Genomic DNA, 24,962 nt, shown 5'->3' on the forward strand with positions numbered 1-24,962 from the left:
GAAGGAGGTAAAAGGCCAAGAGGTGAAAGATTGATGCAATAATTTCCTATGATTTGCTAGCCCTTCCCCATAGAGAACATGTACAACTAGGACATGGATGAGTAGTATAGTTTTCGCTAATGGGCATCCTAGCGTATGTCATATGTAGAGTTAAGAGTTTTTGTAATGAACATCCTCACCATATAGGATGGAGGCTAGTTAGCTCTGAAGAGAGGGTATCAAGATCTTTTCTTTTTGACATCCTTTGCATGAGAATCAAAGTCATAGGTCTCTAAGGGATGTTGTGGTAGTTGAGTCCACACATAACATGGTCAAATATCTAGAACTGGAGACTTTGGATATGTGAGATCATGGCCCTAGATAGGGTGGACTAGGACCCAAGAGAGTGGTGATGGGTTGCCTTGACACTCATTCAGAATCTAGAGAGCTTCATCTACATAGCTTGGATTGCAAGACACATCTTCATGGAAGATAGCAACTAGCCCTATCATGTAGCAATAGACATTAAATAGCACATAACATCATGAATGCTTTGCTTTATTACTTAATGATCGGTTGGCCGAGATGCAACAAGATAGGGTTTGCCAATGTTGCCCATAACGCTTGGAGCCTTTGAAGCACTATTTGTGATCATGTGATGTGATGTAACTAGTGTGAAAAGGTGCCTTCCAACTACTTTGCTAAGTAGAACCTTGCTTGGGGTGTATCACTTAGAGGCCCTTTTGTTGGCGAATCAATCAATCACAAATATCACCTACTGAACAATATAGAGATATAGGATATGATCATCATTGAGGATGGCTCGTGTGATGGTGGGTCTAGAGGCTTTTCCTAGCCATTAAGTACCAGGGTCTACTACATCACAATTAGAGGTATGAGAGACCATTAGGAGCATCACAAGGTGGCACATTTGCAAGGTAGACTACCAATTGTTTTTTGCTAGTCAGAGTCTCTTGATGATGCCACCTTTGAAAGTTGTCATTCATTTTCCACTCCCTCCATAGCTAGTGAAAGGAGCTAACAAAAAGACGCTTGACCCTCATTGAAGGGACCTTCAACATTAATTCCTTCACACTTGGGGTAACCATGGCCTATTCTTATTCCACAAGATGCAAGCCTTGGCGGTGTTATACTCCTCCACGATGGCTTCTTTCTCCCATCCTCCCCAAACTACTTTGAGAGGCATTGTATATTAATTTGATTTTACTAGCTCCACCTAGACTACTGAGCAAATCTACTTTTGCATTTTTCTCCGAGTAATATAATTTGTCACACTTCTTTTCACAAAACAAAGTAGAGACTATGACAACTAAGTACTAGATTGTTGTATATATATCACATCGGCATATAATGCATATAAAGAAAGCATCGTCTCTCTTTAAGATATACAATTAAGTTGTAGCTTCTCATATACAACAACCACTTATCTTGACCCTAAAATCCCTCATGACTATAGATAACTATGACAAGTTGACACTCCCATCTATAAACACTCACCTATTATATTATAAGAACTTAGATCCCATTATGACTTTTCTCTCCCTACCTATGAAGGTCTTGTCATACGACCTCTTGTACACGGTCTTTGTAAAATTCCAATTGTCCATCTCATAAAAGTCCTCATAGTCGGTGGCATGCACTGATGACTAAAATTATTGCAAGGCTTTATTCAATATAGATCTTCGCCCCCTTGAGGGCCCTTGTCGAAGAGAGAGCACCTTCATATGCATACAAATTGGCAAACTTGAGGATCAAAGGATTCCCCATTGTTGAGTTATTATTGCATACTCACCAACCTCACACTAAACTTGATTTATCAATCACTCTTAGATGGGCACAAATACCCTTAGCCATCCTCCATTACACACTACCTCATATCATTCTAATACTTTCACATGAAGTGCACATATCTTCCGCCTACCTATGATGGGATGGGTTTGGCAACCTCCACCAAATGCACACTTCTTTTGCAAGATCTATGGAAATTCAAGCAATGCCGATTTCAACTCTTTAGGAATTGGTAGGAACAATCCCAAGATGCTTAAGGGTATAAACCTGCTTCCTACAAAGTATATCATAAACCTTGAGGGCATACACACTTAACCCAATTGCTACAAAGTATATCATAAACCTTAAGCACATAAACACCAAATCTGCTTGCTACAAAGGATATCAAAACCTTAACTAATTTTTACAATCCGAGTTTTAAACATTTATGGACTCAAGTTGATCATTTTGGATACTTTTTGAATAACCATTCTATCACCCATAAAAGCTAATGAAATGGTTAGAGAAAAGTATCCTTTTATTTCATTACATCCTTATTTTCTATCTTTAGTTAGTTCTACAGAAATGTCCCACATCCACCCATTTTTAAAAGTGGCTTTAATGTTTTGGGGATAGAGACAAAGAGAGATATCTACCCGTTTGACATTGAGGTTAGTGAACTCCAACACTTAAAAGATTGCTTTAAAAGCACCAAAGGGACCGAAATTTGTATTATAGATGTGCTTTATGATGGATTGAAATGTCTACAAGATTTACCTCCCATTTAATCAGTTTCTTGAGTCTTTCCTACTCTGAAACAAATGCAAAGCAATGATTATGGTTGTGTGCATGCAGTCGTGTTTTTGTGGTGGTTTTCTTGGATTTTTGTTGGGGGAGAGAGAGAGAGAGAGAGAGAGAGAGAGAGAGAGAGAGCTCTCCCATAGATTGATAATTTAGGTTATGAATACTCGTACAAACATTAAAGATGCAGTTTCACAGGCAGAAAGATGTATCAGAAAGTAAAATGGATTACAGGCGCTGCGGGGGGGGGGGGGGGCCATGCAAGGCAAGACACTACCTGTACACTCAAAAATAGTTTTTTGAAAATTTACTAGAATTGGCACTGATTACCAGAAGCCTTCAAGGTCTGAGGAAGTTACGTTAAGCAGGGTACAGTTCTTCCATGCTGCAGCAAGAATGACAAAACATCAAGAAAACGCATCTTTCAGTCACACATGAATTATATTGCAATGGTAAGGTAATTAAAAGTTAGTTTGCAAGCTTTATGCATCTTCACATGCAATACTCAAATTTTGAAAATGCATTCACAAGTTGAAATGAATCGGAATCACAAACAATACAAAACACAGTTCCTTAGCTTAGAAATTGGCAAGTGAAAAAGGGCAGTTTACTTGCTGATCTTTTGGCGATCTTAAAAAAGCTTGGCTGTACTTAAAACCAACAGGAATTGACAATTTCAACTTGCAAAGCCATACCTACTTTCAAAGAGCCTCTTAAATGCTGACTCATTTCAAAGCTGCTCAGAGGCTCCAAATTTGATTGTCTTTAATTATCTTTCGGAACTCAAACCTGATTTCTTTTCAGGTGATTTGTCGTTCTTATCTTGAACATAGTAATCAGCAGCATTGCATAAGAGCCCAACTCCAACCACAAAGTTAATTGAGTGATAGCACAGAGGCACAATATATACCGACAAACATAGGCATCGGGTTCCTAACGTCTCATTCAGGACCCACTTGCACTAACTAATACATGATATGAGCATAGTCTTAAAGTGAGTAAATCATATATAGTAATTCTCTTCCACAGGTCTGGGTTGGGGTTTCAGTGGTAACATCAAAAAGTACATGGAAATACAAGCAGGTGAACTAATTTACAGCAAGCACATAAGAGGGGCACTAGCTTGTCACTCAAAATGTGGTCACTTGATGTAGGGATTGATTGACTGGATTGAACAACATCAATGGCAAAGCATCATCATCAGCCAATCTTTGTACAAAAACTAATCTGTTGGCAGGGAGCCGTTGTTTCTAAAGGTAAAATTACCCAGCACTTGGGATATCCCATTGGCATGGATGTGGCTCCTCAGGCCTTGCTTGATTAGATATCCTCTTGAGTTCATGATATGTTTATGCATTGGAAATCTCAGGGCTGGCCTCTTCATGTGCAGCTAAAAGTGGCTTAGATGGAAGACTCTTCAGCACATTTGGCGCACCTGTAACACCATTTTTTATTTGGCCAAGTTGGATCGTGTGGCCATAGAAGCAGGGGTTGGCAATCTCAAGCCCTTCGAACGCCAAAACACCATCCTGAAACAATCAGGTCGTGCAAGACATAGAAGCGAGATGAGGGACATCCCTGTTCATGTTCCCAATAGGGGGACACTGTCCCACCGTTTCGAGGATGGCCTGTGCTGTTTGGGACAACGACTATCACAGGACAACCTAACACTGTCGGACCGCCCTGCCTTTCTCCCTGTTGTTCTTTCTCCCATGTGTCGCCTCTGTGTTCCCTGCTTGAACCTACCTGCTTGTTCCTGGCTTCCAGCTCACAGAAGTCACCTGTTTGGTGGCAGCCTGCCCTCTGCTCCCTGCTTGGTGCCTGTCTTCCATTGCCTTCCTCTACTACCTATAAGCAGCCAGTGTCTCTTTTTCTTCTTCTATTTCTTCTTCCTCCCCTTCGTCCTCCTTCTCTTGCTCTTCTACCTTTTTTCCTATAGCAACCAATTGCTCTGCCTAGCACCTTGCACTCACTTGTGCCTACCCATTTTGCTTGCACCTCTACCTGAAAATGAGCATAACACTCTTGTCTCCACGTGGCTTCTTCATGACCAGCTCGCCATGCCAAAGGGAGAGGTAGACGCTTCGACACATGCTTATGGTGGGATGAGGTAAATGCCGAACGCCCATCATGCAAAGATGAATCAAATGCTTGGTTATGCAAGTTATGTCCTAATCTACGTACAAGCAATGCAAATAAAGTAAGGGCTTATTTATTGCATAAGCAAGACTGGAGGTGCAATTTTGACCCTATGTCATGCCAGAGAAGAGGAGGGAGCTTCTAGAGCATGTGGCTAGTCAAGAGGCTCTATTTGCATCGAGGCTTGCACGAGTGGCGTGAAGCATCATGTGACGGCATAAAATACATCTCCCCTCGCGAGCAAGCTACAATGGCATGGATAGATCTTTTTCTTTTGTCACTCCACCCATTAGCGATGAGTGTGATACCTTTTTTTTCCCAATCTCTCTTTATGTTTGTTGCAACTTGCTCCACAATATGCCTCTCCTTTGTAGTGAAAACCAAAAACTTGAAGATAAGAGGATAATATGCACAATAAAAGATAGAGATAGAGACAATATAGAGAAGGTAGTGAACTGTAGTTGAGCATTTCATTGCTAGTGGTTGTGTATATACAAGGTACATTAAATGAGATAGGTGAGCTTTATCTCTAAATATCTGAGATATTTACAAAGTGGATATCTATGAGATTCTTTTGTCCACATACTGACTTATCCTTATCTTATCCAAACTTTTATCCTTATCCACAACTTTATCTTAACATCCCCCCTCAAAAGGATTCCATAGGTATCTGTAAAGAAAATAAAAGATTACATTGAATTCATCAATTCAATTAGATGTTTTCCCCTCCCGATCAAATCATGCAAAGGATTTACATGGCGATTTTGTGCTTCAAGTAAGGAACTGATTTGCTGAGGAAATCAGCAGCATTATCACATGATGGTACATATTGAAGGATGATATGGGTACTTTCAACTAATTCACGTACAAAATGATATCTCATATCAATATGGCAGAGTTTAATGCTTAATTTTGGTCCTTGAATGACAGAGATTGATGCTTTATTGTCAGTGAATATTGGAATTTGCTAAGGCTGATACCCAAAACTGATGTCTTCCAAGAGTTTCTTCAAATAAATTATTTCCTGGGCGGCCATGCTGCATGCCACATATTCGGCTTCAGTAGTAGAAAGTGCAACGGAGTGTTGCTGTTTGGTACTCCAAGAAATGGGACCTATTGCTAAAGTAATGATAAAACCAGTGAGAGATCTTCGGGTAGCAAGATCACCACCCCGATCTGCATCGGAATAGCCTCGTAAGAGAAAATCATTGTTGTCTTTTATAAAACAAATTCCCACATTGGATGTTGCTTTTAGATATCACAAGACCCGTTTGAGCTGCTTCCAATGTTCATAAGTGGGTTGATCCATGGCCTTGAAAAGAATGTGTCCTGCATAAGATAAATCTAGGCGGGTACAAGTAATTAGATATCGAAGATATCCAAGTGCTTCCATATAAGGAATAGTCTCCATTTCACGAGCTTGGTCAATTGAAAGAGAATCGGATGAGAATGGATTCAATTGGAGATTTTGGACAAATGGAGTGACCATAGGATTACATTTTAGTATGGAATAACGGGAGAGAATAGACATAATGTCGGTATGTTGATGCGTTTTAATGGATGTGAGTGACTGTTCGATTTCAATGCCAAGACAGTAATGCATAGGACCATAGTCTTTTACAGCAAACTGTGAAGATATGATAGATTTGGCTTTGGACATTGCATAAGGAGTATTGGCAAGAATAGGAATGTCATCAACATAGAGACCTAAGATAATGATTGTGTTTCCTTGAAGAAGAGTATAAATGTTGTGATCTATTTCTAGCCGCTGAAAGCCATGGTGTAGTAAGTGAGAATGAATACGAGTATACCATTGCCTTGGTACGTGTTTTAGGCCATAAAGAGCTTTATGCAGTAGGCGTTTACGTGTGTATGAAATATGGGATCAACAAAGTTTAGTGGTTGAGACATAGATTTTTTCTTCAAAGTGACCATGCAAGAAGGTAGTTTTGACATCAATGTGGTGAAGAATTCATTTAAAATGAGCTACCATGGAGAGTAATACCCGTAAAGAGGACAAAGAAAGTACAAGAGAGAATGTACTTCCATAATGGAGGCCTTCAATTTCTTCGAAACCACGAGCCACAAGTCAAGCTTTGTACTTGTCAATGGAGCCATCTGGTTTGAGCTTTTTGTGAAGTACCCATTTGCAGCTTATGGCACATTCTCCAAGAGGAAGGAGTACCAATTTCCAGGTGTTATTGTGAAGTAGAGCTTTGTATTCATCAAGCATTGTAGCTTGCCATTGAGAGGCTTCATTTGAAGTGCTTGAGTAACAGTAGGGCAAATTGGAGCTTCGGGAATAGTGATTGGAGGTGAATCTCGAGCTTGGCCAAGGGCAATGTTGGCTTCAAGATGAAGATCATGTAAGTTTCTAATGCAAGGAGTTGATTGTGATTGTACCTCTTCAGTGTCCGAGTCGGAAGTACTGAATAGAGTAATCGGCATTGATGGAGAAGCTGAAGATGGAGGCCGTAGAGTCGTAACAATGAGAGTCCTAGAAATATTGCTTGATGTTGAAGACATTGTGGCTATGCGAGTAGACCTTCGAGGTTTGTGCTCATTAGTGGATGGAGCTAATTGTGGAGTAGAGGCATGGAGAGGAATCGAGTTTTCGTGATGAAATGAAGCTTGTGGAAGACTGGAAACGTGCTGATTATATAGATTTTCTCTTTCATATTGGGAGCTTTGAAATTGTGGAGATAAGAGAGTATCTGATGGAGTGCTAATTTGTTGATTGCAATTTGTGGCAAGCTGAAATTTTGGATAGGTAGTAGTCGAGCTATGGTGCGCCAATTGCCGCTGATTTGTAGCTATTGACGTCGCCTATACCTGGTTGTCATAGATTGGAGCAGCTGGCGATTTTGGACTGATTGAAGAGTCCATATGCTGTGAGTCGTGGAGCTGCTGTGTGGTGTTTAATGTGCACGTTGCTGCCTGACGGTCAGCGCCGTTTGAAGGGACAGTAGGCATGATTATCGCCGTTTGACGAGCTCAAGTTATAATGGCTTTTGAAGTTTTTAATAATGTTTGATATCCATTAAGGTTTGAGGTTTTTTGAGATGAGGGTTATTCACATGATCTAACGGAGTTTGAACCTCTAAAAGAAGATAAGGATGATAAAGGTGAAGAGTTTGTGTGGCTAGAACTAGGAGAGGATTCTATTGAAGATATGTTGGGCCTTGTATGAGGCATGTCTAATGTCAGAGATTCGTTGATGGGAAAAAGTGTGAGAGATGGACATTGTGTTGTGTTGGATGGAAGAAGATTATCTTCATAAAATATGGCACTTCGGCCATAAATAAAGACTTTGTCAATTGGATCATAGAAAGCTCTATGAAAAAGCCTTAAAATGCATTTTTATGGCTACAATTTGGAAAGCAAAGGCTATCGGTCGTATGATCCACTCACAAGAAAAGTGTTTGTCAATAGAGATGTCATCTTTGCTGAAAATGCAGCCTTTTCACATGACCAATTTGAAATGCCAGCCACTTATGACTCAGGTGATGTTTTCAAAGGCCACTTACCACTTTCTTTGGGGTCCAAGCTTGCTGTAAATTGTTGGACAGACTTTTTAAGCCAAGCTACTTCTGCCCCACATGCTCCCAAACAACGGGTACTTTGATGATATTATGCCTCCAGCAGTGAAACATGCTGTACAGCAAGAAAGGGCCGGTGTAAAAGCAACAAAAAAAGTCTCTAGATGGCTGTTGCAAACTTTCAGGAAAGTAAAATTGATGTTCCCTTACCTCAGCACACTAGAAGGGCTGCTAAACATACAGCACGTCATGCAAGGGGGGCTCGTTTGGTTGATATTATGGAAACAAATGATTCTTGTGATGAACATGTGTTCATGAGCTCATTGTTAGATGATGATGATGAACCTACTTCCTTAGAAGAAGCTTAATAGAATATACATTTGATGAAAGCCATACAAGAAGGGTTGGATTCTATTGTCACCAACAATACTTGCAATCTTGTTGAGTTGCTACCTGGCAAGTACCTACAGGCTTAACAATTTAGATTGACTTGGTGATTCAAACACTAGGCAATCTATAGTGAACATTGTTTCTTTCCGGGCTGATCATGCATTTCATGGCTAGGTAGGAAACAACCTACAGTGGCTACCTCGTCTTGTGAGGCTAAGTATAGGGTAGCCTTCATAGCAATAGTGGAATGTATATGGTTGCCTAGATTGTTGGCCAATCTACAAATTTCATTGGAGTCCTATGGCCATTCTTTCCGACAATGAGAGTGCTATTAAAGTGACACGGAATCCTTTGTTTCATGCCCACATGAAACACGTTGAGGTACATTACCATTATATTATAGAGACAAAGATCAATTTAATCTATGTTTCTACACAAGAAAATGTTGCCAACATTTTCACCAAAGCACTACCACATGAGAAGTTTGAGACTTTTTGAAAGTCCTTGAACTTTCTACCCTTTGGTGATTGATCTTCCTATACTTTCATCACCTTGGCGCTACACGGGGTGTTAGAATTTGCCAATTCTTTGGGCAATGCCCAATGTTTGAGTTATTTAGTTTGCAATGTGAACACAACTAAAATAGTTGTCACTACATTTAGAGTTAGTAGTAGTGTTAGATGACTGCAGTGGAGTTAGGGGTTAGGTCTACCTTAGACCTAAGTTGTACTTTCATTTTATCACTTTTAGTTCAACAAGTACAATCTGTTTTCGGCTCTCACAATATCTACTATTCACTCTCTCATTTCTTTCTCCTCCATAGCTGGTTGTTTTCCAGATAGAGGGCAAAGTTGGTGCAGCAAAAGGCAGAGGAAATGTCGTGTCAAGGGAAACTTCAAGGTGGCAAATGGGTGCAACAGTTCAGCACTGGAGTTCACAAGGATGTTCATTACATTATCCCTACATCAGTGCCAACTCTCCTATAATTCATTGTTACCTCTCTCATCATGCCATGATCAACACTCTCCTTTCATCATCATTATCATCACCATCATCATCATCATTTCTATAGCTGCCACCCTACTGCTCTATCATTCCAGAAGTTGCTATCTTGCTATCCTTTGCCATCCTACAGCCATTACTATCCTTCTTAGTCATAATCAGTCCCTTTTGCAGCTATCACCATACCCAAAAACGTTGTGTTTTCTTGCTGAGAATCACTCGAATGTTGACCAACATGGCATTGAGAAAAGCATCCATGGTCTCTCACTGTTGCCACGCTGCAATCAATGAGGAATTTGCATGAATCTCAATCCCAAACTGACCCAATTTGTCCAATGAGGCCCCAGCCCTAATTGACCAACAATCTTAGAGCTTTGCCCTAACCAATGCACCTTCAATTCACTTTCAAATTGAAGTTATTCAAACTTGTAAACCTACCATCCATAAAACCTAATCTTTGGCATGCAGTTGTCCTAAGATTGGATGCTGAATTTAATGCTTTGAGTGGCTGGAAAATCAGGACTTCTCCTTGCTGCGACAGATCTGCTATGTTTCATTGTTGTCCAGCATCTCCTCGGTCTCAATGTCCCTCTCTGAACTAGCAACTACCATGGTTTGACTCTCCTCCTGCCTATGTATCTGCCTGACATCTGCTGCTCTTCATGCAGCACTGAGCATTGGTGGTGCTCTGCACTCATGATCAGAGATGACACTCTCCCTCAGCCTGCTCCCACAAGAGAGATTGACTGTTGGACAGCTCTCAGCCCCTTCAACATCCGTTCTACTACACCTTGCATACTGGATTTGTTCATTGGCATTCCCTTCAGAATTCTTCATACATTATTTTTCTTCTACATTTGCATTCTTGTCTAGATGATCTATTAGTCGTGTTCATACACTCTCTATGTATCTTCACAGATGAATGAAAAGAGACAAGTGCCCACTGACAGCAAGAAACTACCCTTGGTACTTGTACGCATGAAAATAAGAAAGGGAGATCCTACGGACACTTGTCTAGAAGATGAATCACAACTATCTAGCTATGCTGAAAGGGGAGACCTACCAGCTATTTCTGGGACAGGACAGCAAGAGGGCATGAAGAATATCTCCACAGAGAGAGCCGCCCACCCCAATTAGAGCACGTGAGATGGCATGAATATCCAAGACACATATATGACACACCAAGGCAGCTCCCACCCCTCATCCATCAATAACCCAGCTGGATCAAAGCAACTTTTCAAGTTTATCAATGATATTAGATGCAATTAATAGATTGCATGCTGAGAAGCTCAAGATCATGATGGTTGGTGGGCAAGCATTTTAATCATGCATGGGGTACAATAGCACCAATATTGGTACACATGTTCAAATGAGCCATCTGTGAGGGCTTCGAAGTTAATTGGTGAAGGGACACCATTGTACTGGCTTTCAAAATCCAAAGGCCTACGACATCCAGCAATTACAGGACCACCATGATTGGTCACTACTTGACCAAGCTAGATGGATCCATCTTCAAGGTTGCCCCCTCTTAGAAACACTTTTTGGACTATAGATAGATGAGATTTCCGATTTTACTGGCAGTGTTGGTGGGCCAGGAACACCGCAGCATCTTTCTTTTGAGAAATTCAAAAGAACATGTAATTACACATCTCTTTCTTTCAAGAAATTCAAAGAAATGTCTGCTACGACAAACAGATATAACAGTAGACATGTCTAACTTATGTTTTACGGTAAAAAGGCTAGAATGATCTACCTATTTCCTAGATATTCTATGATATCCGTTGTAACCATGCTTCGCATCTTTTGTCTGAATGCATCTGAAGCAGCCTTTCGTACTATAAGAGAGCCAGCTACTGCTGCAACTAGTGCTGGATTTTTTGAGAGCCTGAAACCAAAGGAGTCGACATTGAATATCCAGCCACCATCAATCAGCATTATCTTGAACTAATGACAAGCATACCTTTCTTCCACAAAGGATTTCACTTCATGACTCCCACTATTTTGAAAGAAATCCTGTGCCCATGCCATGAACACTCCAATACTGAATTCATAAAGTTCATACAAGTTACAGTTCTCCAAAAGGAAAAAGAAGTATAAAAAGGCCCATCAAGTTCCTAGCAAGTGGAATTGATCCACCAAACAATAAGATCAACAAATAGCTTGCATTACAAAGAATAACACTGATCAAGTTCATGAAAAATGGACAGTCATCAACTTTGAGGTTCCTCAGCACCTCAATTAGAGTCACACAAGCACCTTCCAGATAGAACATCTCCTTGACCACCGCATCTACGAGGAGATCCAAAGAAGTCTGATGAACAAACTGGAATAAAATTTTAAAAGCGGTTAGTGCTTGGCGATTAAAAAACCAGCAGAAAACAAGAGATATAGCCTTCAGCCATCCTTATTAAGGAGGTATAACAAAACAAAACCTGAAGCTCCATCACTGATGTTGTCAGTGCTTCCTTTCTGCACAATTGTGACACCTCCCATACTGATACACAAAAAACACATAACTAAGTAACCTCATCCATCATGAAAGTCACACCATAAGTTTCTTAAAACACTGGAACCATCAAGAAAGCACAGACCAAGGTCATCCGCATTGGCAAGAAACATGCAACTATAAAATGTTTCAATATATAGTCCATGTAGTCTAGAGGATAAAAAATCTAGTCAAGCAAACTAGTATGCGTATTCAAACTGCCAAGACAAAAGTCTCCCAAAAGCCAAAATTGCTGTCCAAAGGAGGTGAATGTGAGCCTCCATTTGAGCTTGGCTCAGCATTCAAAGAAATGAAGCATGTCCTCAGTGGCTGATCCATGCACTGCCAATGGATCAGCCAGGAGGTATAAAGAACTCTATAGTTCATAAGAGCATCCTTGAGGGAAAATGCGAGAGAAAGAAAGATAGATAGATATATTAACATCTGCAAAAGGCCAACATCACCTATAGATCTAACCATAAAGTATGATATCTCGTCATAAAGTATGATTAGAGTATGACTAGAAGTGAAAACAAACTATAGAAACCTACAACACATTCAAGATGAGAAGACTAAAGAGTATAAGAATTCCTTAAAAATTCATCCCAAGATCTTCCCGATAGGGTGCTACAACATATGCTCCAACTTAAGGAGGGTGAAGTACCTTGGTGCGTCTCTCCTATGGCAGGCAATAATGGCTCGAATTTATTCATAACGGGGGCAGCACAGTCATCATCCTAAGGGTCCAAGAAGCTTCGCCTTGCATAGGACCATGGATCGCTCCACAGTGACTCCCCTGGAAGATGACATCTTGGATGTGGAGAATCTGCCATCATGGGAGGGGGTGACACTCTAGTGTTGATTGTGGTGAGGAAATCTATGAGCACCCTCTATCTCTATAGGTCTCGAGGTGCTACTCACCCCTCTCTGAGAATGGTTTTTCTATGCCATATGAGCTTGAATAAGAGCAACCCCAAACATCTTCATTCCTCATGTTCTATGACCATAGTTCCCACAAGTTTGGAGATATTTAAATAATATAAATAGATAATGTGTATATGTGCACGCGCACATGCGATGGCGCCCCAAATGTGTGATGGGTCAAGGCTGAAGCTTATCTTTCGAATCAAAAGTTAGTAGTATCAAGGCTTGCTAAAAACAAGCACAAGAAGCAAGCATGCAGCAAATAAAGCAAAGGTGAAAGCAAAACAGCAACCCACATGCATTAATTTTCTGCCCCAAAAACTCAACTGCCCAAAACAAATTTCCAAGAAATAGAAACAATCTGAAATAGCTGCTCCATTTTGCAGCTCCCAAAACACCATTTTTGGAAACAATGTCTATGACCCAACATAATGGTCCAAATCCCTCTTAAAAGAGGCAATTGTATCACCCTTTTATCTCATTATATACAATGCAATGGCATATGTACTACTCCTTTGACTCTAACTCCAACCCCACATAGATGGCAATTGCGATATTCTAGTGCAATACCCTCATATCTCCTAGTCTCAATCCATAGCTGATGTGATGAAGTGTCTCCTATCATCATGACTAATAGTCTCTCCACGGGCTGCCATCAATTATAGAATTGTCTCTCTGCTCCATCCAGTGCTTCAAGTGGCTCTCTTCTCATGTGGTAGAGACTAGGTCCCTATCATCAAGATGTTTTCCCAAGCTCCAAATAAGCATGTGAGTAATTATTAGCTCTTTAGGCAAGCACATATTTAGATTGATTAGAGCTTTTTGTAACTTAGTTTCTCGATTTTGGTTGTTATCAAATTTGGGCAGTAGGGCCAAGGTTTGGGCCCAAGCATTGAAATTTAATATCTTTGGATTAATATATGCTTTTTATGCAAAAACAACAAGGAAAAAGTGGCAATTTGCGATGCAGTCATGGCATGCAAGAGAAGGGTTGTGCCTGTTTTTACAACATCTGGCAGTCTCCTCTCTCTCTCCCCCAAGCATGAATACAAAGACATGCTAGTTTCCCATTTCCTCCAAGCTTGCTGAAAGAAGAACAGCAAAGTTCATCGTTGCAAGGGGTAATGATGAGCAACAGCTGTAGGCTAGGACAGAGTTGACTTATTGTCTAGGGTTGCATACGAGCTTTGTGCAGCCTTCTCTCCTCAAAGAGTGTCAAAGTTGGTGTTAGTAGCAGTTTTGGTCTCTATGCAAGTGCTGATTGAACACATTATGCAAAAATTCAAGCTTTCAAGGAAGATCTTGTCAATTTGAGAGCTTGCTAATCACAATTGTGTTGGGAATAAAGGCTCACTATGTCTTTTATCGTGTTCGGAAGTGCATGCACCCTTACACTTGTACTTTATATATATTATCAAAACCTAAAGTGATACATCTCGTCATTGTACCAAAAACTTTTGAGTGTCATGCTCTCACTCTTTCTACTCTGAACTCTGCACTATGTCTGATCTGCACTTTATCTCAGTCCTTCCACATCTACCATCAAACTGGTATCAAAGCAAGCAAGAGGCAGCTCAGGTGTGCACTTGTCTCAAGACAATCAACATGCATGCGCAAGCTCAGCACGTGCAAGTCACAGTTAGCAGTCGACTGACTAACAGAGGCAGTCAGACCAGCGGGCACGGACTCTACAGGTGACCAAGTGTTGACAAAGCTCGCGACAAAGATGACAGGACATGCAACAGCTGCGATACGTCAATGCTGCCGACAGGAAGGCGGCAGTTGGTGGGCAGATAGGCACAGCGAGCAGGCAGTCAGGCAGACACGACAGTGACGTAGCTGGTCAATGCCATCATGGCACTAAGTCGACAGGCAACCTTTGTCATTTTTTTTAATTTCCTGCAATTTTTACTCTCCCACTACCGGGTGCTCATGTGCACAAGCACAGTGTGCAAGCCCATCTGTGTGCTCTCTGGCTGCCACCTAGCTCAGAGGAGGCTTCTCTTGCTTGCATTAGCCTTTTACAGCTGTCGCCAAATATTCTCTCTCCTCCACAAGTTTGTGTTTGCTGCATATTCTCTCTCCTTTGCTGCTGCCTGCATCAAATCCATCCTCCTAGGCAACGCTTGCTAGTGTTCGATACACGGAGACTGCCTTGCTGCATTTTGGGATCCATTTCAAAGTATGACACACTTTTTAGCTCATAGCTCTACCTTGATCCCAGAGATACGAGAGTTCAAGGTTTGGTATTCACTGCATAGTTTGTTTGCTACATTCAAGGTTCAGTATTCATTGCATAGTGTGTTTGCTACATGAGCATTGCATATTCAGTAGTCATTCACTTCATTATTCATTGTATTCACTATCTCTGACCCTAAATATATATAAGTTTGTACTTTGTCATACGATTGGTTTTGTGTTTTCTATGTTTTAGAGCATTTCTTTATAAATTGGCCATCAAGCATCCCCTAAAATTGACTATGAGTCAATTCCTTGCCAACTGAAATTTTGGCTACTTCTAGAATTGTTTCTTGAGATGAAAAACAAGAAACTCACCTCTAGTTGAACAGAATGGCCAACTTGGTCTACTCTCTATTCTTGATGCACTAGAGCGCTCAAGCACTACTTTATCATCATGCCATTCCATGTGAAGAAAGTTTCACATACCTAGAGGGTAATGTGATCTATGGGCAACAATTTCAGATTCTTTGCTTATTTGGTAACCCTTCCCTTCCTTGGCATTGGAAGATTAACAATCAACCAATCTTAGAGCAAGCATTTGCAAATTATTGGGTATAAAGCTCGCATGTGTGACCAACAAGCTATGGTGCATAGAATTTCATTTAGGGGGTGCGGGGGGACAAAGACAAAGAGAAAACTCTTGCAAGTACACACAAACTAAAAGATGGACTAATAATAATAAGTGAGATGGAAGTACAAGTGATAGGCCTAAATATATGGGCAAAAGTGCGAATCTAACCATTTGACCCTTACTGAACACTCAATGGTGTAAAAGGTATTCACATCTAATCACACACTTTCACACACAATAATGAGTTCAACACAAATGAAATGTATTGTTTCTTTCTCAAGGATCATGTGTGGTTCATAGATAAGGGCATGGATAAGGGCAATTCTTTATGGGTGTCTCTGCAAGAGTAAAGCTTGTGGAAATCTACAATGACTTGGGATGGTTCGATAAAGCCCCTTTTAAATGCGAAGTCTTCATTTGGAGAATGTCGGTACCACTTGCTTTGGCCCTCTCAAGATGCACCATTTCAAATGGTTCCTACTTTTTTTTGCATTACAATTGGGGAGAGCTCTCATCATAGGATTTTGGCTTACTAAATCCCTGAGTGTTGGAAATGCAATCCACACTTGCTAGAGAAAGTTGCAACGACAATGTGCTAAGACTAGGTTTGAAACTAGGCCAAATGGAGAAAAAATTCCATAATTGGATAGACTGGAGGTCATTCATTACCTCAATGTTTTGGAAGCTAGATGGCTAGTCCAACTATGGAAAACTTCTGGTTAAGCACACACTGGCGTAAACAATACACGGATGGGTGACTTTCCGAGAAGGGGAGGTACAAGAGCCCCCACCTAGTTTCTAACTTGGTATCAGAGCTCAGGTTGCTGAGCTTGGGTGGCACTAGGACCTCAACCAAGGTGTGGCTTAAGGAGGGGTGTTGGAAATGCAATCCATACTTCCTAGAGAAAACTACCTCACTATTGGTGCAACGATAATGTATTGAGACTAGGTTTGAATCCTAGGCCAAATGGAGGAAGATTTCCATAATTGGATAGACCGGAGGTCATCCATCCCCTTAAGGTTTTGGGGGCTAGATAGTTAGTCCAATTATGGGAAACTTCATGTTAAGCACACACTCGCATGAACAAAACTAGAATGGGTGACCTCCCGAGAAAGGGAGGTACAAGGGCCCCCACCCAATTTCTAACTCTTGAGAGCATATGGTCTACTCTAGGCATCTAGAGTACTAGGTTTCTGGAAAGCCCAAATTTACAAGATTGATGCAGCCACATGTACTTGTGAATTTCCACTTTCTACATTTTGGGAATGTTAGCATAATTGGAGTATTCGTACTGTTTTCAGTTTTTATTCTCATTGTAGCCTGTGTAGCCATATCAGTCGTTTGCAAGGTCTCCTTCCATGGTAGTTGAGCACCATCAAGTATTCGGGTCTTCTTATCAAGGATGATCTGGCTCCCTGGTGTGCTGTCATTTCTTCAAATCACTTTGTATGACACTTAGTAGTCACGTGATTCTTGTACATTCCTCCATAACTACGTTGCCATAACATAAGGGGAAAAAATGTGAGCACCATACTAGGGAAAGAAGGCAATCACCTTGCAAAAACATAGATTTCGCAGATTGATTAGGGCTCAGATGTGGGCTGCAGATGTGCCAAACAGTAAAAGAACTCGCCAAAATCAGTAGCATGAATTACAATGGGAAAATGCTGCAGGAGAGAGTAGCACCTGGGCAAAAATGCAGCTGCAGCCTGGCACCAAGGTCAGTGACAGCATTGTGGTGAGGCTGGGCGAAAAATGGTAACATGTGAGCGGAAGCAGGAATGTGCAGAGATGATGAAGACACAGAATAATCAGCAAAACCAATAAAAGAGCTAATACAATGTATCCCCCACACATGACACAGTGTGTCTCTGCAGTAAGGGCGTAGGGAGTGAAGAACACTGGAAGTATGGGAAGCAAAATAACTGAGTGGACAGTTGCCCAACTAACAGGCTATCCTAAAACAGATGAACATATCTCACAGACAAAAACTGGTGTGAAAGTCGCCATGACTCAAAGCTATAGTGGATGCACCAAAACATAAGATAAAGACCAAAACCTTAACAAAACTGGACGAAACTAGAACACAATTGGACAAAGTTCATACTGTTCCTACTGACTCGGTATACTGCTCACAAACAGGAGGTGATGATAACCACAAGACTTTTTAAGGCTAATCAGTTTTTTTAATGCAGGTCATCCATCTGAAATTACATTAGCCATATTCTTGTCATAACCTCATACATGACAATTCTAGGCTTCTCTATCAAGTGTTTAGAGTATTGTGCACACTTTTCTAGTTCCCCTATGGAGTTAGATTTGTGCCATAGTGTACCTCCACAGTTAGAAAAGTCTTGCACACTGTAGGTAGTGGTTGATATTTCTTTATTGGTAGAAGTTTCAAACATAGCTCCTCCTACTTGAATCTTATCAGCTGCTAGAATGAGTAGGTTCAAACTTGAGTAGTGTAATAAGGGGGGAAGCCATACTTCCTGATATGTTGTGCAGTGTGTACAAAGTTTTTTATCAAGAAAACAAAGTCTTCATTGTATAGTGTCCTAAAATCAAAAATGGTCAACACAGAAACCTCCAACTGGTAAAATAGTAACACAAACATACTCTCTTGCCAATCTTTGCAACTGTCCAAGACAATCATCATTGCCTACATCTTGCCAGTTGGTAGAACTATTGTCATCTTTCTCCATGATCTTTGCAACCAACCGCTTGTATTCATTTACATTGGGAGTCAAAATTGCCAAAGGGTAGTTGCAAACAAGCTCTGGGTTGTTAGTGATAAGAAACAATCCATCCTGCATTGTAGAATACGTTAGTCCCTTCAAAAAATATGTAGCTCACAATGATATTAGAAGTCCTGCATTTTCAACTTAAGGATAGAACCACCAGTAAAAATTACCCCATCAATGACCAAAGGAATCATCTTTTCCTTGGCCTTAATGATGATTTCTGCAACACAATCCTGTGATAAAAGTGATACATGTTATTAAATTGTGATACAATTATAATTTTTACATCCTTCCCCTCCCTCTCTCCCTCCCTCTCTCTCTCTCTCTCTCTCTCTCTCTCTCTCTCTCTCTCAGTCAGGTCAATTTCAGATTTCTACACACACAAGCAGTTGTCTGAGGTTTCCAGCTCAATTGAGGGGTTCTGCCAAGTTTTCCGCATCTTTTTCTAGCACTTTCTATGCTTAAACCTCCATATACAGCAGCACACATAACCTTCACCACACTATGCCTTACATATGGAACAGCAAACAATAGCAGTTATAATTTTAACACTTTTCTCCTGCCTCTCTACCTCTCTCTCTCAGCCAGGTCATTTTGAGGTTTCTATACACTCAGCAAGTTGTTTGAGATTTTAAGGTAAGCCGCATCTTTGTACAGCACTTTCTATGCTTAGATCTCCACATTCTGCAGCATTATGATCTGCAACACACTATGCCTTGCAATAAGGACCAAGGCCTACGGCAGTAGCATTATATGTGCTGTTGAATGTGAAGATCTAAGGACAGCAGCTTCCAATCTTCAAAACAAATAGCTCAAAATAGGTAAAGACATAACTAATGTTCTCCAACACCTAAAAGGGCCCGTAGTAAAGCATATTCAGCTTTTGATACCATTTCTCTCTATCCTTCATCTTTTTCAGCCTTGCCTTTTTAAAACGCAACAATACATAATCACCCTCTACAAACTACAATGTACATCTATAGCAATCAGCAGCCCTCTTTTGGTTCACTGAAGTGCATACTTTACCTTCTGATAGGCTACTTCCATGTTCTCAACATGACGATCAGCCTCAAAGATCTTATCTTTAGTGTGCAAAATAGGTGACACATTCTTGCCACCTTTCACAACCTCAATGGAGCGTTACTAGTGGAACTATGCCTTGTATGATTATATGCGAACTCAACTAATGGCAAGTACTACTCCCACTGTGCATATAGGTGGCAAAAAGATTGTGGCAACTGATGCATTGTCTTGTAAGCCTCAAATTTTGGCTATCAATATGGTTTCTCACACTAAATTGGATGACATGAAGGATCCGTATGCTGTTGATTCTTATTTTGCTAACGCTTACGACCAGCTATGCGATGGCCAAAAGGCAAGAAGATTATGCTCTTAGAGATGGCTTTTGGATGATGCATGGGTGAATGCATGTCATGAAGCAATTGAGACCTAAGGTGATGATAGAGAGTGCTCCTCATGCAAGGCATAGAGTTATTAATGCTACACTTAAGGTAGTGGAGCACATTTTCCATTGGTCAGCTTTGCGACGCAATGTAGAGCGGTTTGTCCGTACATGGAATGTATGTCAAATGAAACTAGTCTTCCTTCTAGGATAGGGTGGTAATTTCTTGATCAAGCATTTAATTACAACAATCAGCAAATAAATATAAATTAAAATGCATACTCTACCTTCAAAATTCTTAGACAGTGGACACCCTGTTGACCCCAAAACTAGCACCCCTTTCGGTATTTCTTTATCTTCAATTGCTCATGGATTGATTACAAACCAAGATTCCACAATCTCCTTGGCTGACCCAAAAGCCCTTTGTTGTACCAACAATCAACAAACAAATTGGGCAAATTGCCACTTGATTTTCACCTAAGACTTGCTCTAATTGGACGCAAACTAACCAAATGCTTCCCCAAATTTACAATGGATTGATTGGCATCTGAAATCCCTAAAATTTTCACAAATTATAAGTGTTGATATCACTATATGGTGCCTTCTCCTATTGGCACACGTCCCAAGGCGGCTGCTAAAAAGAAATCCTCTGATGTCCACCAAATTTGACTAAGATCTACTCCAAATGGCTGAGATATGCCAAGATCCCCTAAGACTGGGTTGGAATAGGTAAGAGAACGCAAGAGAGAGAAAAAATTGAGAGTTTCCAAGTACCAAAACCCCCTAAATCTGCCTACAACCTGCAGTAAGCAGCTTTAAATATTGCCGCCTTCTTTTTGGAGCCCTCCAATCTACTGTCACCAATAGCTTCTAGTACCTCAATTGCTCTCGTCTGCTGCTCTTGACCTCCTAGCTGCTGTCTATTGCCTCCAATGGCCGAGAACAAGTCTGAAATCTGACTAGCAGCACCATCTCTCTCTCTTTCAAGCTGTAAATTGATCTGAATGGATAAAAATAAGTACAAAAATGTTTTCTCAATTTCATGGGTATTTGTGCCAAGTGGTAGCCTTCTAAACCCATTTTTCAGCATCATCCAACCATTAAATTAATTTTCATAATTAAATAACTTTGAAAATTAATTTAAGCCCTTCTAGCCCTACCCAAAATTGAATGTACCCATCCATAAATAGATTGGCTAGACCACTTGCAACGTAGAGTGGTGCCCAACCTCTGTTGACCCTTAGGCTGGCATTAATTAATTAATTAATGCTAGTCCCTAGTATCACCACTAACACTTAGCGGCCAAACAACTATCCTAGGGTCCAAACTAGCACCAACTCGCCACCAAAGCCCAGCTAGCATAAGTTATCAAAACTTTTATCTTTGACACCCACTGCATCATCAAGTTCCTTGGCTTGTTACCATGAAACAATTGCCATATGCATCACATGTGCTAAAGGACCTTGCATATTTAACTAGTAACTTCATCAAATGTTATCAGCAAGACTAAAGCATCTCAAAATATCACATCCTTGTAACAAATCTCCCTCATGAAATCACTGCAATTGCCCTCGATTGCACTGCATTGCGCCAAGAAAAAGTATACTCTACTAGAATTTCCGTAAGGCCTCACAATCACAACATTGGCGTTGTCTAACCATGCCATATGCCCCAAACTTGCTAAAAATTTCCAACCAGCAAAAGCATAACATAAAACTGAAAAACTATCCAAAATTGTTGCTAGAAACCCATTGGATACATCCATAACTCATGTTTCTCAATTGTTTTGCCTTCAGAACCATAGTAAAGCATATTTTCAGCACAAACCATGGCTGAGATTGTCAATGGCATTTTGCAACATACTATTGTCCATGGAACCAACTGTAAACCATCGAAAATTGAGCATAATTTGATCATAAACTAATCACTTGTTGATCTGAGAACTGATCATAAACTGCTGCAAATGTGACCCTAAACTGGTCGCAAACTGATGGCAAAAACTAATCAGTATTTGATGCAATACTGATTTCAAAAGTGATAATAAACAATTCTCAAACTAATTAAAAACTGAGCTGAAACTTATCAGAATTTTGTCTCAAAACTGAAGTAAATACTCATGCCAAATTGATCATAAACTGATGTAAAGGTATAGTTTTAGTACTCAAGTGAAACTGATACTCATCTGCATATATCTCCAAGTAACTAGTACATTGAGTAGTGACCCCATGGGAGACATACTGTCAGCACAATACCTTGGGTGGATGCTGAATACATCTGAGATCCACTACATACAAGAGCTGTCCAAAACTAGTAGAGTGTAAGTGCTACCTCCGCCTTGAGCATCACGCAATGCTCCAAACTCCTAGTCTGTTGAACCAGCCCAATAAATCTAACTGAAAGGCATCTAGGTAAAGTTGCAACAACTAAGGATGGTCTACCAAGTTATCCTCTTTCATCCATATTGCATCCATTGGTGAATAGTTTTGAAACTTTAACCAATCTCTCCTAGAAACTTTACCCCTAACCTTTCTTTCCTTATGTGCCAAAATCTACTTGGGCAACGAAATCTCATCCAACTCCTCAACCTCAGGCTATTTTTTATATTCTTTGGCACATCACCACAAAAAGACGTCAACAAAATGACATGAAAGGCTATTGTGTATCTACCAATGTGGAGGTAATTTTACCTAATATTCCACATTGTTGATCTCCTCCAACAGTTGGAAGGACCCATAAAATCTCATACTCAACTTTGGATACAATCTCTCTTTTCCTTTCATCTTTTTTAGTCTTGCCTTTCCAAAACGCAGCAATACATAATCATCCTCTCCAAATGCAAATCATGTCTATAGCAATCAGCTGCTCTCTTTTGCTTTTTCTATGACCTCTAAAGACATCTTATCTTGGCATAGGCTACATCCAAGTTTTTCATATAACAATCAACCTCAAAGATTTTATCCTTAGTCTACAACATAGGTGGTACCTTCTTGGCATCCTCAACCACATTAAATGGAGCTTTGCCAGTGGAACCATACACCATGTTGTTGTAAACAAACTCAACCAATGGTAAATACTGCTCCCACTGTGTCTTTTGGTTTGAAGACATAGCATCTCAAAAGACCCAACACTCTAAAATTTGCATCCTCAGACTGACCATCTGTCTACTAATGGAAGAATGATAAGAATTTCAATATGGCTCCCATATCCTCAAACAATCCCTTCCAAAATAAACTGATCATCCGAGAGTCTCGATCACTGATGATTGACTCTTGCATACCATGATACTTAAAATGTGCTACAAAAATAATCGTGCCATATGATTAGCCTTTATTTTCTTCCTCACAAAAATGAAATGGACTTGCTTGCTAAACCTGTAAAAGATATTGTGACTGTGCGGATAGAGGAAGCGTGAAGATTTACAGCAGGAGTTTGCATATGAGTGACAATGATAGAAAGAGAGTACGAACTAATTTAGGTGTACCAACAATGTGTTGGTACACAAAGAATAAAATTTATTTTACTTAGAGCTCGTAAGGTTTTATTCATATGTACAGCATAATAATATACATGTACAATACACGGAAGTGAATAAAGGACCTTTACATCCCAACAACCTTCCACTTAAAGGTCCGTAGTGAACCTTCAACCAACTTCCACTAGTGGTATGCTATGCTCATGCTAAACCTTGCACTTAAAGGTCCGTAGTGAACCTTCAACCAACTCCCACTAGTGGTATGCAATGCTCATGCTGAACCTTGCTTAAACTTTTAGTGAGAACATTTGCAGGATTGTCCTATGTTTTGATCTTGGCCAATGTGATTAGACCATCTTGCAGAATCTGTCCGATAAAGTGATATCGTACATCTATATGCTTTGTGCGTAAATGATACATGGCATTCTTAGCTAGATACACAGCACTCTGGCTATCACATCCAACATTGTAGTACCAATAGACATGCCGAGATTCTTTGCAAGTCTGCTCAACCATATAGCTTCCTTAGAAGCTTCAATCGAGCTGATATGTATTTAGTTTCAGTAGCACTCAGTGCTACGATGTTCTGCAACTTGGAACACCAAGAAACGGCCCCACCAATGACTATAAAGACATACCTGCTAGTGGACCTACGAGTGTCCAAGTCACCTACCATATCGGCATCACAGTAACCTTGCAAACTAACTGCACCCTGCCCATAGCAAATATACTTTCTTTGTATACTCTTTAGGTATCGAAGAATACACTTGATAGCCTCCCAATGTGTTTTGCCAAGATTTGACATAAACCTGCTAACAACTCCCACTGCATGAGCAATGTCTAAACGAATGGCGACCATAGCATACACAACAGAGCCACAAGCTAATGCATAAGGGACTCCCTTCATAGCATTGGCTTCCATGTCATCTTGTGGTTTGTTGGCTTTACTAAGCTTAAGATATGGAGGGAAGGGCACCCCAAGAGACTTAGCTTCAGCCATGTTAAATCTATCCAGTACCTTTTCAATGTACCTCTCTTGAGATAAGAATAGTAATTTCTGTGTTCTATCCCTGTGAATCCTCATACCTAATATATGCTTTGCATTCCCCAAATCTTTCATGGAGAAAGCTGATTTTAGCTAATCTTTGAGAGTATCCAAGCTAGTCTTTCTTTTCCCAGCTAGCAACATATCATCCACATACAAAACAAGTATGATGGGATTGCCATATGTATCCTTTTTCATGTACAAACAATGATCTGCATGGCTGCATGTAAACCCATGAGAGAGCATAAAAGTATCAAACTTTTTGTACCACTCCTCTGGTGCTTGCTTCAGCCCATACAAGCTGTGTTTTAGTTTACACACCAACTGTTCTTTTCCAAGAACTTCGTCCTACTTCATATAGATCTCCTCATCAATGTCACCATACAGAAAAGTTGTTTTCACATCCATTTGGTACAGCTCTAAATCCAATACAGTAGTG

At 40.4% G+C, this 24,962-nt stretch overlaps 1 protein-coding gene across 6 annotated transcripts in view; it reads right to left on the reverse strand.

The window, feature by feature from the left end:
• Nucleotides 1-1,368: 1,368 nt before the first annotated feature.
• The window catches only part of LOC148014405 (pfkB-like carbohydrate kinase family protein), a 104,884-nt gene continuing 81,290 nt past the window's right edge, over nucleotides 1,369-24,962 (reverse strand). The window contains exons 5-13 of one of the 6 annotated variants that reach the window (XR_015688639.1): nucleotides 18,775-18,837; nucleotides 18,480-18,670; nucleotides 12,071-12,132; nucleotides 11,895-11,961; nucleotides 11,599-11,679; nucleotides 11,392-11,523; nucleotides 2,899-2,953; nucleotides 1,922-2,062; nucleotides 1,369-1,718 (exon numbers count right to left, since the gene is read on the reverse strand). Coding sequence is in view for 4 of the 6 variants with exons in the window: in XM_087666705.1 (XP_087522831.1) it covers nucleotides 2,929-2,953; nucleotides 11,392-11,523; nucleotides 11,599-11,679; nucleotides 11,895-11,961; nucleotides 12,071-12,132; nucleotides 18,480-18,670; nucleotides 18,775-18,837 (621 nt within the window). In the remaining 2 variants the exon portion in view is untranslated. Of the gene's footprint in view, nucleotides 1,719-1,749; nucleotides 2,063-2,679; nucleotides 2,954-11,391; nucleotides 11,524-11,598; nucleotides 11,680-11,871; nucleotides 11,962-12,070; nucleotides 12,133-18,479; nucleotides 18,671-18,774; nucleotides 18,838-24,962 lie in introns of those variants that run through there. The other 5 variants (XM_087666705.1, XM_087666704.1, XM_087666703.1 and 2 more) reach the window with 5 other exon arrangements.

The sequence above is a fragment of the Lygodium microphyllum genome, chromosome 25 (assembly GCF_053477565.2).
Source record: "Lygodium microphyllum isolate KBCC chromosome 25, Lygodium_microphyllum_v1.1.10, whole genome shotgun sequence".
Lineage (NCBI taxonomy): Eukaryota > Viridiplantae > Streptophyta > Polypodiopsida > Schizaeales > Lygodiaceae > Lygodium > Lygodium microphyllum.